At 39.1% G+C, this 12,829-nt stretch overlaps 1 protein-coding gene and 1 long non-coding RNA gene across 2 annotated transcripts in view; one reads left to right on the top strand and one right to left on the bottom strand.

Annotated features, from left to right (window-relative positions):
* The window catches only part of LOC148414883 (uncharacterized), an 82,430-nt gene extending 81,660 nt beyond the window's left edge, over window positions 1-770 (top strand). Inside the window, exon 3 of the long non-coding RNA XR_015867433.1 lies at window positions 183-770. This is a non-coding gene — a long non-coding RNA (uncharacterized LOC148414883). The remainder of the gene's footprint in view (window positions 1-182) is intronic.
* Window positions 1-12,829, bottom strand: part of cdh24b (cadherin 24, type 2b) — a 106,060-nt gene that overhangs the window by 72,489 nt on the left and 20,742 nt on the right. The window contains exons 2-3 of the mRNA XM_088429248.1: window positions 8,034-8,328; window positions 2,635-2,754 (exon numbers count right to left, since the gene is read on the bottom strand). Coding sequence (XP_088285374.1) covers window positions 2,635-2,754; window positions 8,034-8,328 — 415 coding nt within the window. The remainder of the gene's footprint in view (window positions 1-2,634; window positions 2,755-8,033; window positions 8,329-12,829) is intronic.

Here is a 12,829-nt window from a genome sequence, read left to right on the forward strand (position 1 = left end):
TCATCAAGAAATAAAAATTAAAACAGTTAAAAAAATATATAATCACATTTAAATAACTGTGGGATCAATTAGACAGATTAATTGTAATCAATTAATTATAGATTGTGTTAAAGTGTTATTTTATTAATCGCATTGATCTAATTTTTAATCTCTCCCTTTTCTCCTTTCTGTATGCTGAGCAGATCAGTGTTTATGCATGGGACTTCTTGCACTAGGCTTGTTGTGGTTGAAAAAACAAGGTCAGTCACACCCTGAAGAGGACTCTAGCTCTCATAGGAGGGCAGGAGGAAGACATGAAAATGGAAGAGCATGTGTGAGTTGTCTGGCCGACTCCACTCATTCAAGCACCTGGGAGTCCACATCTTCGACGATATCTCCTGGAACATCACCACGAAGGTGATGGTGGAGAAAGCCCAGCAGCAACTTTACCTCCTGAGAGCGTTAAAGAAAAACTGCCTTGAGGAGCGGTTGTTGGTGAACTTCTACCAAACCACCATTGAGAGCATCCTAGTGCATTGCATCACGGTGTGGCACATGGAGTGCACTACAGTCAATAGGAAAGCACTGCAGATAGTGACCAACACTGCCCAGAAAATCACTGGATGCTCCTTAATCTCCCTGAGGTTGATATTACCAGCTCTCACTATCTGAGCAGAACGAGGAAGATTGTCAGACGAACAAATCCTGGTCATCATGCCTTCAAACTGTTGCCCTCTGTTTGGCTCAAACAAGCCGGGCAAACAGATTCAGAAACAACTTTTTATCTCTGAATAAGAACAAAACAAAAACACAATGAAAATAACAATAAAAGTAAGCTTGCTATGCTATTTGATTTATACTTTATAAAATATTTATTCTATTTATTGCGCATATAATACAGTAAGTCTCCCAATTTTGTTGCATACCTTTGTACAATGACAATAAAGACATTCTATTCTATTCTATTCTATTTTAACGATAGCAACAAAGAAGCTAATTCAACAAGCCGAAGCAAATGCTAAATTCAGCAGCAACATCTCTATAAAGTTGGCAAAATTAAAAACAGGTTGCTGCTGTTGCTTTCATTGTTGACACACATACTTAATAAATATTGCAAGGGCCGCTCAAAGACTGTGAATGGACCAGGCGTGGGCCGTGGGACCCGATTTGCCCAAATGTGCTATTATTCTTTAAGTACAGTACAACCCTAAGATTGATGGGTCAGGGGAAAAAAAAACTGAGCAACAACACACAACCTCTAGTGCCCATTTGAGAACCATACAAAATCATTTCCAAGGGAGAATTCTGAACTCTTGAATTGATGTCTAACCCAATGACAATAACCTTTTCTGCCTTTACTCAAAGTCTTTTACCACTCAATACATACAGATGCACAACAAAATACGGAAACAAAAATACTGTATTGCGATAAACCAAACTTGTAAAATGCCTGGAAACATCTCATAGTTGCATTAACACCCCGAGCCTAATCGATTGGTAACCAAATTCCTCAGGCATGTATACATTTCCATTGCTCAAACATTGAAGCCGGGTGTGCCATATGCCATCCTCAGTAGCTGACGGGTACAACATCTACTGTACTGTAACTACTGGGGGGGATAACTGAATGTTCATGCTACATAAGGTTAAAGATGTTCTTTTTTGGTATAATGTTGGAAGGAAAACAAAACCCTATAAGGAAAACTAATGGTCAACAGCGCCTTTTTATTAGTGTGAACACCATCCATTTGAAGTACAGTAATAGTTCATCTACACAAATTACAAATTACATTTTGCTCTTAAAATTCTATATTTGGTGTAAACAGAGTAAAATTTACACTTAGATTTAGTCTAAAGGTTTTATTCTCTTCCAAAGGTAAATTTAACTTTCAAATACTCTTAAGTGGTGCTTCCTTTCTTGTAGTAAAGTGTATGTAATGTGACGTGTTTTTTTAATTAATAATGTTGATGCAGTTCTATTTTTCAGCTAATGCATTTGACACCTTGCAAAGGGAATACAGCTGGAAGCAAGATGTTTCGGTAAAAGTGGTGCTTTAATCGAAATTTTGATTCATGTCTACTGTCCCTGATTAAATATAAAGGAAAAAAAAGAACTGTTTAAGGAGGGAGCAAATTCACAGTTTTTAGAGTAAAATGTAATTATGAAATTTACTACGTACATTTGTTGACACTGTTCATTTTACAATTTTCTCTTTACAGTGAAGAGCTAATGCAGACCTCCTTTGTAGTAAAGTTTCCAATTTAACCACTTAACTTGCCCCAGTCACCAATAATCTGTGGACCGCAATGTATTTCTTGATGAAAACTCCATAACTGTATGAGCTTCAGGGAGCATCGTCACCACGTAGCGTTTGCAGGCAGGTGTAGTTTGGCCAATCAAACTGAACCCAGTGCACCTCATAAACTCGAACTGCACAGAGAATAGTAAAAATAGGAACGAGACCACAATCTGTCAGCATCTCGATTAATTTGTGTATGTAAATGTAGTCAGTGTCACCCGCTGCTGACACAGCATCAAGACTAACTCAGAGGGCTGAGTATCGTTCCGCATATTTTGGCTTGGGAGTGTTGATCGAGGATTGAGCTGCAGATGGAAGCACACACACTCACAATCATGAATAGGAACACACTCACCTGTCTGGGGATCAACAGAGAAGTACTGCTGGCCCTGCACCAGTGTGTACACTAGTCTGGCACTGTTCCCATAGGTCGGGTCATCAGCATCTGTCGCTGTCACCTGGATTATCGAAGTGCCTGCAGGAAGGAGAGAAAAAGGGGTGGATGGGAGGGGGACATGAAGAGGAGAAAAACAGAAGGATTTGAGCTTGAGAAATAGGACCTGGACAAGAAAAAATAAGGTATATCTGGAGCAAAATAGGAATATACTTCACCACTTTAGGTGTATTAGAAAGCTTTATACCCAAACATCCTCTATCCACCCTCTCCCACACATGCATTTGTTATCTTTTTCCACACAAACGTGTGACAAATATTTTATTCACCTAATCTAAACACCCACACAAACACACCCCCTCACTCTGCTACTGTTAACGTCCCCCCACCCTCTGACTCCCACTGTCTCACTTCATTTCTCTTCATCTCCGTCTCCAATTTCTTTTTGCTCCCTCCTTCGGTCGGACCGTCTGCCGCTTTCACGGTCCCCCTCTTACTCCCCTAAATCTTCTTTCTACGGCTCACGGAGTGTCAATTTGGCAGCGGCATTTTTTGAATTAGTTAGCAGAAAAAATGGATATAAACAAAATCCAGAACGCATTTCTTTCAGACGTTTTGCATTCATATAGACCAGCACACACAAATTCTATATTTATACTTAAGAACAGATGAGTTTTTTTTTTCTGTGAGTCTCAAGCCAAACAATGTGGGAGGAAGAAAGGGAATCATGACAGCAACTGTTACTTTATATATGTTTGAATCATAGCAGCATGGGAAACAAGAGATTTGCGTTGGTATGGGTGCCTGTCCAAATTGAGTAGTTTGACCCTGAAACTGATTAAATACAGAATGTACAAACCTCAATTCCAGTAGCATTGGGACATTGATTAAAACAAAATTGGAAACAAAATAAAAAAATCAACCAATGTTCAGTTGAATGTATGACAAAAACAAAATGTTTAACTTCAAAACCAATTAGGGTTATTCTGGGTTTTTTTTTATTTATTTATTTTGCAAATATACTATCATTTTGATTTGGATGCCTGAAACACTTTTAAACAAAAGACTGGGAATCTCTGAAGGCTCCAAAAATACCTGTTTAGAACATTCCACAGGTGAAAAGGTTAATAGGAAAAATGAGTGGCATCACTACGTATAAAGGGAGCATCCCCAAACGGCTCAGTTGTTACCAAGCATAGATGGTGCAAGTTTCACTACTTTGTGAACAGTTGCGTGAGAAAATAGCCCTACTGTATAACGTTTCTCAGTGTACTTTCAAGGAATTCAGGGATTTCATCATCTATGGTCCATAATTATCAAACACTCAGGGAGAAATCTCCGGACGTAAGCGGCAAAGCTGAAAACCAACATTAAATGTCCGTGACTTGGATCTCTCAGGCGGCACAGCATTAAAAGCCAGCATCTTAAAGGATATTGTCACATGGGCTGAGAAATCCATCAAAAAACATTTTAAGTTAACAGAATTTGTTGTTACAGCTACTGTACAAATGCTGGTTAAAATTGTATCATGCAACGCAAAAGCCACATATCAAGAAATGTCATTGGCCTCTCTGAGCCCTTGTTGATCTGAAATGGACGGAGGCAAAGTGGGAAAAGTGTGCATTGGTCTGAAGAGGCTAAATTTCAAATTGTTTATGGAAATCATGCATGTTGTGTGTGGGGTGTGTTATCGCCAATGGAATTGGATAACTTGCATTGCAGTGTTCCCTGGGTGTGTTGATGGTTTAGGAATGAAATATGTTACCCACCACAGTCCCGAATTTGTCTGCCTACACCTTTAGCAAATCTACCAAAATCACATGACATCACTTGTACCACGCATTGTACCACCTCTGAGTTTATTTGTCTAGTTTTTTTGTCGCCAAATTTGCAGGTGGGCATGGCGTGGAAAATCAGCGGCTGGAATGACTAGCGAAGTGTAACTCTGTCTAACAAATTACAAAATGCGCAAAAAGCCGGTGCTCTCACCTTCTGAGAAACTCTGTAAATGCTTTTGCTGGTTATGCCTGTTGTTTGCATCGGATTGGTTTGCTGTTTTGGAGCCAAATGGTGGGAAATGCACGGCTGGTCACTGCTATATTTAATATTCCTTTTAGCAAGCAAGATTGCTTCCTCAAAATCGAAGGTCTTTTCAAGGGGCAGGAATGAGTTTAAATGAAGATTAGAGCACTTTTTGTATATACAGGTTCTCTGCAGCCATGCTTTGAATTACCACTTTAAAAAGTGATTCTGTCACTGCAAATGTCCCTGCAATATATGTAAAAAAACTCTTCCTATCTCTCACCAGGTCTCTTCATTCCTATTCCAAGCACATCCGTCATATTTTACATGATCCTTTAGCGGTCACGGAAATATTACGGGGTCACTTTGGCTCTGACATGCTTCTGCTGTCAGTATGTTACATTTTTTTCTGCCAAGGGAGCTAGGTTATTGAACATTTCAATCAATCAATCCATCTACCTTCCTGTCTACTTGCCCTGATGAGGGTTATAGGTGAGCTGCTACTCATCCCAGCAGACTTTGCGCATGTGGTAGAGCTCATTGTGGACTGGCCACCATTCATTTGTGCGGCGTATACTTTATAGGCAAACAACCATTTATATTTATAGTACAGGATCCATATCAAGCCAGCCACACTGATAAGATTGCATTATGTACAGTGCGGGTAACCGGGAAGTGACCAGCAAGGTGAGTAACATGACTACTGACATAACATAGCGAACCAATTATGCTGACAAACAACAGCATGGCATTGGTAGGCAGAATTTAAGCATTGTTCACAGGATTTAAATTTAAAACAATACTGCCACATATCAACAAATGGTGAAATTAGTAACACTTACCATAAAAAGCACAAAATGTCAGGGTGCAAAGCCGGAATCTGTGGTGAAGGGGCTTTATGTTATTTCGGAAAATATCAAATGCTAAATATTATTAAAAAGTTTGCTTAGATTCTCTTCCGTAATATCACGTCAAAAAATAACAGCACAATTGGGAGTGGCTTATTTGTTTGTTTGTTTTCCCTCACAAATTATGATTTATGTTCACAAGCATAGCCCTTTGCAACAGCGGATGAACTGGAGCAGAATTATTATTAGTGTGCGGAATACATTAATTGCAAGTGAGGTCAAGGCAGGTTACATTTGTGACCAATGACATTGGATTCTCCTTTTCCTTTAAATAGAAGGTGAGTTCTATAATGAGAAGAGAACGTCCTGAGAGGTTCAGGCTAGTCAGAAACTGCGGAAGTAGGAGCGACACATTATGCATAACCTGAATATGAATAACTGACATCTTAAAAAGGCAGATTGTGCACACTGCAAATCTTAAATAAACGTTGGAGAGCTCGGAACAGTGACAATCGGTTTGTCGGATGAAATTGTATCGCACAGGTTCATTGGTATATGTATCAAATTGGGCATACAAATGTAAATAGGGTTAGAAAAATATTTAAATATGTTTTTTTTTTTGTTTTTTAAGCACTCTGTCACAGTCACAATGGTGGACAATTTTGAATGGAAGGAGGAGGACAAGGTGGCGAGGGAAGATATTTTTTGTTGATTGCAAAATATAGTGTCTTGATTCAACTGATGAGGGAGATATTTTATCATTTCAGACACTCATAATAATAAGTCATTTTTGTCATAAATATTGACAAAAATGCGCTATACAATACTGTTCCACACCACACTGGTTAGATGCTAACATTTCTGTTAATCTGTTCATCCGAAATAGATTTTTCAAAAGTCTAAAACATTTACTTTCATAGGACAAAAAAAACCTACATGCATGCTTTGATGGAAAACACCCATCATTTTGGAGCAGTGAACCAGTTGTGTAGTGATGGGACTTTTGGCCCTTTGAGGGGACTTCACAAACCTGGGAATTAACCACACCTTACAAAGACCCAGTGCCCTCGTTAACAGTGAAGACCCATTCAAAAGACTCGTCTCATTCACGACTGTCACATCACTACACTCGTGCGCTTTAAAAGATGACTCATGTCAAAGCTTCAAAGACATTGCTGTTCACATTGCTTTTTTTCATCCTTTTTAAAACAGAAACTACATCCCTTAGATTACATTCAAGTTAGTAAATAAAACCTGTACACTGGTGACATTTGACTGTTAGTTGCATTTGGAATCTAAAGACTGTATTGTGACGCGAAAGGTAAAGCATATGCAATGTGACGTGGGATTGTGCATCTACTGCACCAGGTGGTTTAGTAGCGCTCTCTTCGCCAAAGCCTGTGCGGGAGTTCCAAAAAACGTAATTTCTATGTTTCTATTTGTACGTTTATTTCATTGTCCAGCACTTTGGTTGACTCCGGTCTTTTTAAATGTGCATTAGAAAAAAAAATCTAAACTATGTTTTACACCTTCTTCAGGTTAAAATGTTTATTAATGTTAATTTTCCAGATCATCCATCCAATCATCCATCCTTTTTCTAAAGCTGTTTGCCGGCGGCAGTCCCAGTCTTCTTCGGGCAGTAGACGGGGGACATCCTGGTCTGCTTGCCAGCCAATGATACTTTTCTGTATCAATTTACATGTATTATTATTTAGTGATTTAATATTTTTTTGCCAGCATCAAACAATGAGATCAAAAATGTTTTTATTTTAAATGGAGGTTATTTTTTATTTCTGGCACTATGATGCACTTGAAGTTTTTTTTTTTTTTTTTCAGTTTCAGACTATTGTATTTCTCCGAGTACAAGTCGAGTTTTTTTTTTCTTGTTTTCAAACCCTACAAAAGGCTGGGTCTACTAATAACCGCATTATTAAAACCAATTTTCTTCACATATTTGGGTTTGAATAACATTAGTCATAAGTCAACATTAGAATAAGTAATTTCATGTCATGTACAAGGCTTAAAATGATTACATATACAGTACATCTAATTCGATTTAGTTTTAGAGCACATCGCAAAATACACTTTTGTCAATTGCCTCGATTGCCTCTTTGTTGTTGACAACACGGTTGCGTGGCCCATTCTTTATTTTTTTTGGTGGACTTTGACGCGGGGGTGCAAAATATTTTCTCTTTCCGAGGAGGACTTTGCAAAAACTAATTGAGAAGCACTGAATTAGCCCAACCATGGTAAAAGTTACTATCAGGTTAGCGACCAGGTCCATATTGGTTCATCAAATGAACGCCACGATATTGCAAACTTTGATCGCTATGCCAGTAACTGACTGAGGTTGATAGACTTTAATATTGCGATTAGACAATTGTAATTAAAAAAAAAAGGTCCACAATAATATATTGTTGTTATTGCATATTGTTGTTGGTGCTGGTAATTTTTGATATTGACGTAACAAAACTAAAAAAGATATCATACCTATGTTTGCCATCTCTGGTACAGTGGCGCTGTAGGGGCCTTCGTCAAAGACAGGTGGGTTGTCGTTGATGTCCTGCACCCGAATTATGAATTGTGACGAGGGCTCGAGGGCACGGTCCGTCTGCCTGTCTGTGGCCGTGGCAATGAGACGGTACTCATCCTTCTCCTCGCGGTCCAGCGGCTTGGTGACGTGGATGTTTCCTGTCTTCTCATCGATCACAAAGACAGAGCCGGCTCCCTCGCCACGTAGGACATATTTAGTGCGTCCATCATTCCTGTCCATGTCAGTGTGGAGCTAGGTGGGAGGAAATAGACAAGAGAAAAGTTAAGAGTAAACACCAGGTTAAACACAAGATTCAGCCATTTTCTCTACTTCTTATCCTGTTCCAAGTGGGGACGCAGCTGAAAATCCTTCCAACAGACTGGAGCATTGACAGGAAACTACTTCATCAAAATTAGGTATGCAAATGAAAACACTGTCACTGAGCCCAGTTTAAAAATCAATAAAGACGAAAAAAAAAAAACTCATCCCCTTCAATCCTGCAGTTATTTTTCTGAAGGGGGTATCAGTGTTGTTTGTTCCTTTCGTGTCTTGGGCTTGTGTTGGATTTCATTTTCTTTCTAGTTGTTCATTGTTTTCTTGTAACTTGTTAGTTCATTTGTTTAGTACATTTGATTGCGAGCCCCTGTACTTGTACCTGTCAACCTGCTCCCCCGTGTTATCCAATCAGCTCCCTGCGTGGTGCAGGTGTATGTCCAGTCCAGGTGTTCATCGTTGTCTTATTGGATTATATTTGGTTTCCTGTTCCTTTTCGATTCTTGCCAGATCGTTCCTTTTCGATTCTTGCCATGTCATTGTTCACACTGTCATTGATTCCCTGAGTTACAATTATTGGTTTTCTGAGTCTGGTATCATAGTCTTTATGCTTATTTGAGTTTGTTATTTTGTTTGCTGTTTTTGCTCTGATCTTTGTTGCTTCTTTACTGGATTAGATTTTTATTTTTTGCACATCAACCTCCCAGCATCCTTGTCTTTGGGTCCGCAATCCCCACACCCTTCCTCACAGCACATGCCGTCCCCTCTTTAAGTCTGTTTTCACATCCAAGCAGTGACTGGGTGTAGGGAAATTACCAGCACATGCACGTGGAGCGCCCTGGCAATTTAATGAAAACTCCAAATCAAAGGAATAATGAACAGTCGACCAATCAATTATTCCCTAACTAATAGGAATGTATGGGGCTGAGTCCAGAGTGCGCGGCAGAGGGACAGGCTGTATCGATCTCAGCCTTCTGTTGAGTTTTATTAGATTAACTCCTAGTGGGTTGCTGCTAGCGTAGCGGAGCAGCCGGGGCTTCAGCTGAAGGTAATATAAAGGAACACTCTCTCCTCACCAGCATTAGTGGCCTGAATGGCACCTGTGACTAAAAAAAAAAAAAAAAAGTAAGAATAGGCAATTCACCCCTACAGCTAATGTGAAACGGCAAAGTCTATAAGCTCGAGAAAGCAATGTTGCATGGAAACAGAAAAGTACTTTTGCTAAGAGAAAAATCACAGTAGGGCAGAAGTCAGTTTTTGAAATGTATTTTACCAAGATTAAAATAAAGAATGACAAAATGATCTTGAAGCTACAAAGTTGCTGCAAAAACCTGAACATCTTTTTCCTCTCCAAAAAATAGATGGCCATATGTTGCCTCTCGATCAATGAGGACAACTAAGGGGAAAGTATGACATTCAACAGCCATGTATTAAAATGTCTTACATTAAATTCAATTCAAATTCAAAAACAACAACAGCAGAACATCACATTGCGGTCTTCCAATGGAAACAACTCTGATTGAATATGAGGCAAAGGAAGACGGCTTCACTTATTTTTGTGAGCTATTTTGTTGACAAACTATCTTTATGCCAACTCACCAATCGGGAAAAAGCATTCCCAACTGACTACCAATCAAAAGATACTCCCAACAATTCATTACAAATCTAATGTCAATTCTAGATCAAAGAATAAGAAGCCGTTTTGGTTAAAAATGAGATGCACTTCTTATGTGGATTACAGTAATCTGGATGACTGATAACCCACACGACACACTGAGGCTAATTCTCAATTGAAATGTTGTAATTATTTTGACAGAATCATACAGAACATTATGCATGTCACTATCATTTAAAATAACACAAATAGGTTCATGCACTTATCTAGATCACAGTTATAAGACACCCTTTGGACCCAAGAAGAATTTGGACCCAAAAGCAGACAGATGAATAAAACAGATGAATAAAACTGCTACCTTCAATTGTAAATTTAGAAATTTTAATAGCATGCTTTCCTTTAATATCCATCCATCTATTTTCTAGAGCCGTTTATTCTCACAAGGGCCGCAGGCTTGCCGGTGCCTATCCCAGCTGACTTCCGGCAGTAGGCGGCGGACACCCTGAACTGGTTTCCAGCCAATTGCAGGGCACACAGAGACGAACAACCATTTATGCACACATTCATGTCTGTTTTCCTCTGATATGTAACTTTTAAATTCAGAACAGGACACATGTACTACATACTGTACATCAAATATTGATATTGATTGAAATGAACACAAGAGTATAAAAAAAGTAGTAATTTCCACTAAAAATCACTGAAAGATTTAAAATAAAAAAATATAAAATAAAAAAACAACATAATTTAAGGAATTTCCATGATGAGTAGACTAGATAAATCCGGCTGCAACCACTATTGCAAATAGGTATTTTTGTCCAAACAGTCGTCACGAAATTCCAGGCAGCTACTCTGTCAGGTGCTTCAGACATTTGTTCACAGTCATCTGTCATTGCTGACTATGTGCTGACTAATAATCTATTTTCTAAATGCGGGTCTTATCACCACTTCTATGTTTACTGGAGCCCACACTACACCTACATCAACTACATATTTATGGCAGAGATTCTGTTGTAGACAGATTGCACTGAAACATGTCATCGCCAAGAATGAGCGTATTTCACGTCAGCACTCACATACGCATGTGAGCAATTTATAGAAATGCAGAAAAAGAAGCTGTGGGATAGACCACAAGTTTTCTCCTACACTGATTGCAGCATATCTTCCACAATGCTAAAACGTGTATAGCAACAGGTGGCAGTTTGTAACTTGCTCTTCAATTTCAAAGCGGCCAAAACACATTAGTCGGGTAAACTGCACAACATGAGGCCAGTTAGACTCAAGCTCTGGAAAGACTATGTCATTGATTGTTGATTATTGAAACGGATTATGTGCACCTGCCTATTTGTATTGGACTCAATCTCTCATAATCATCAATTAGCACCTTTGCCCAATCACTTCCCGGATCTACAATGGCTATTTCACCTCAACACGAGCCAATGGCCCGTGACAGCACCTTGTCAGTAAAAGCTATCGTCCAATCTCTCTTTCCTTCGCCTTGTTCCCCCTCAGTGGACACCTACAGAAGTTCTGGTGCAGAATCAATCTCTTGCACTGCACGTTATTTCCTCAATGCAGCACTTGCACTAAAATCCAGAAATAAGGTTATGAATTCAAGTTGTTGCTCAAGTTGTTATATTGTTGAGAGTAATTAGATAACAATCAACATGAATGCCGTTGTGCGTGTTATTCAGACAGTTGGTTTTAAATTAATTGCGTGTGCGTGCGTGCGTGAGTGAGTGTGTTTTGATTTTGCCTTTTATATTGCTCACCTTGAATTCCATCCATCCCTTTTTTTTTAAACTCTTGGTAGAGTCAAACATAGCCAACACCGTTACAAAGTGATACAAGGACAGCTAACTTTTGGAATATGAAGCAAGAGGCCAAATCTACCAGTATTTATTTATCCCAGCATTTTACCACTAGCTGACAAATAAAAATGAGATCACTGTTGCTCATGTCTCACGGAGTGACCAATCACTGCTTAGCTTGCGAATGTCACATAACCAAATTCAGGTGACGGAAAAAAACCCAAAAAGAATAAAAATAAATAAAACTTTTTTTTTTTTTCCTGAGTGTTATGTAGAATGCACCCTATCCTTTTTTCCTATTTCTCTGAAATTCCAAATTTCTTTGTATACCTGCTGTAACGGTATTTAATTCTATTCTATTCTATTCTATTCTATTCTATTCTGTGTGCAAGTTATTGCGTACGGAGTATGTACTGTAAAACAGCAATATGGCTGTGAAGTGGTAGTCGATCCAGATGGTAAGATCTGATTCAAGAAGTGGAAAATGAGAATCTGAACACCTTGAAATTTAAAGTGGCACCATCCATTTATTATCTACCGCTCATCTAGGGTTGGGTCGTAGGGATTACGGCTTCAGTAGGAAAGCCCAAATTTCCCTTTGACTTTTTCAACCTTATGTTCCCTTTACAACTTTTTTTAAAAACGTTTTTACCGAGACAAATTTTAGTTTTCCCCCATTCTCCACCTCATGACGTGACCAAAAACACTAGGGCGATGGACCGGCCAGAACCTCCTGGGAATCCTGGTTTCTGCAGCCTCAGAATGAAGAGCCATTAACAATCAAAGCCTTAACAGCCCTGCTGCTTAACGACAGGACTTAATGAGCTTCTTAATGAAGCCCGGCGTCATTACCAGAGTGAGTGGTGGCAGTCGTGATCGAAAGGTTTCCTCAAATTCATTCTGCAGCAGGAGAAGCTGCTTCATATCTATTTAACACTGACCTCTCAACATTATCTCCGCCCCAAAGATTAATACAAAGCAAAAAAATAAAGAAACAATTTTCTGGCTTTAGATATTGGATCAGGCCTGTGTGGGCTTTGCATGTCCGTGCATA

This window comes from Hippichthys cyanospilos, chromosome 12, assembly GCF_059441005.1.
Source record: "Hippichthys cyanospilos isolate Australia breed blue-spotted pipefish chromosome 12, RoL_Hcya_1.0, whole genome shotgun sequence".
NCBI classification, from domain to species: Eukaryota; Metazoa; Chordata; class Actinopteri; order Syngnathiformes; family Syngnathidae; genus Hippichthys; species Hippichthys cyanospilos.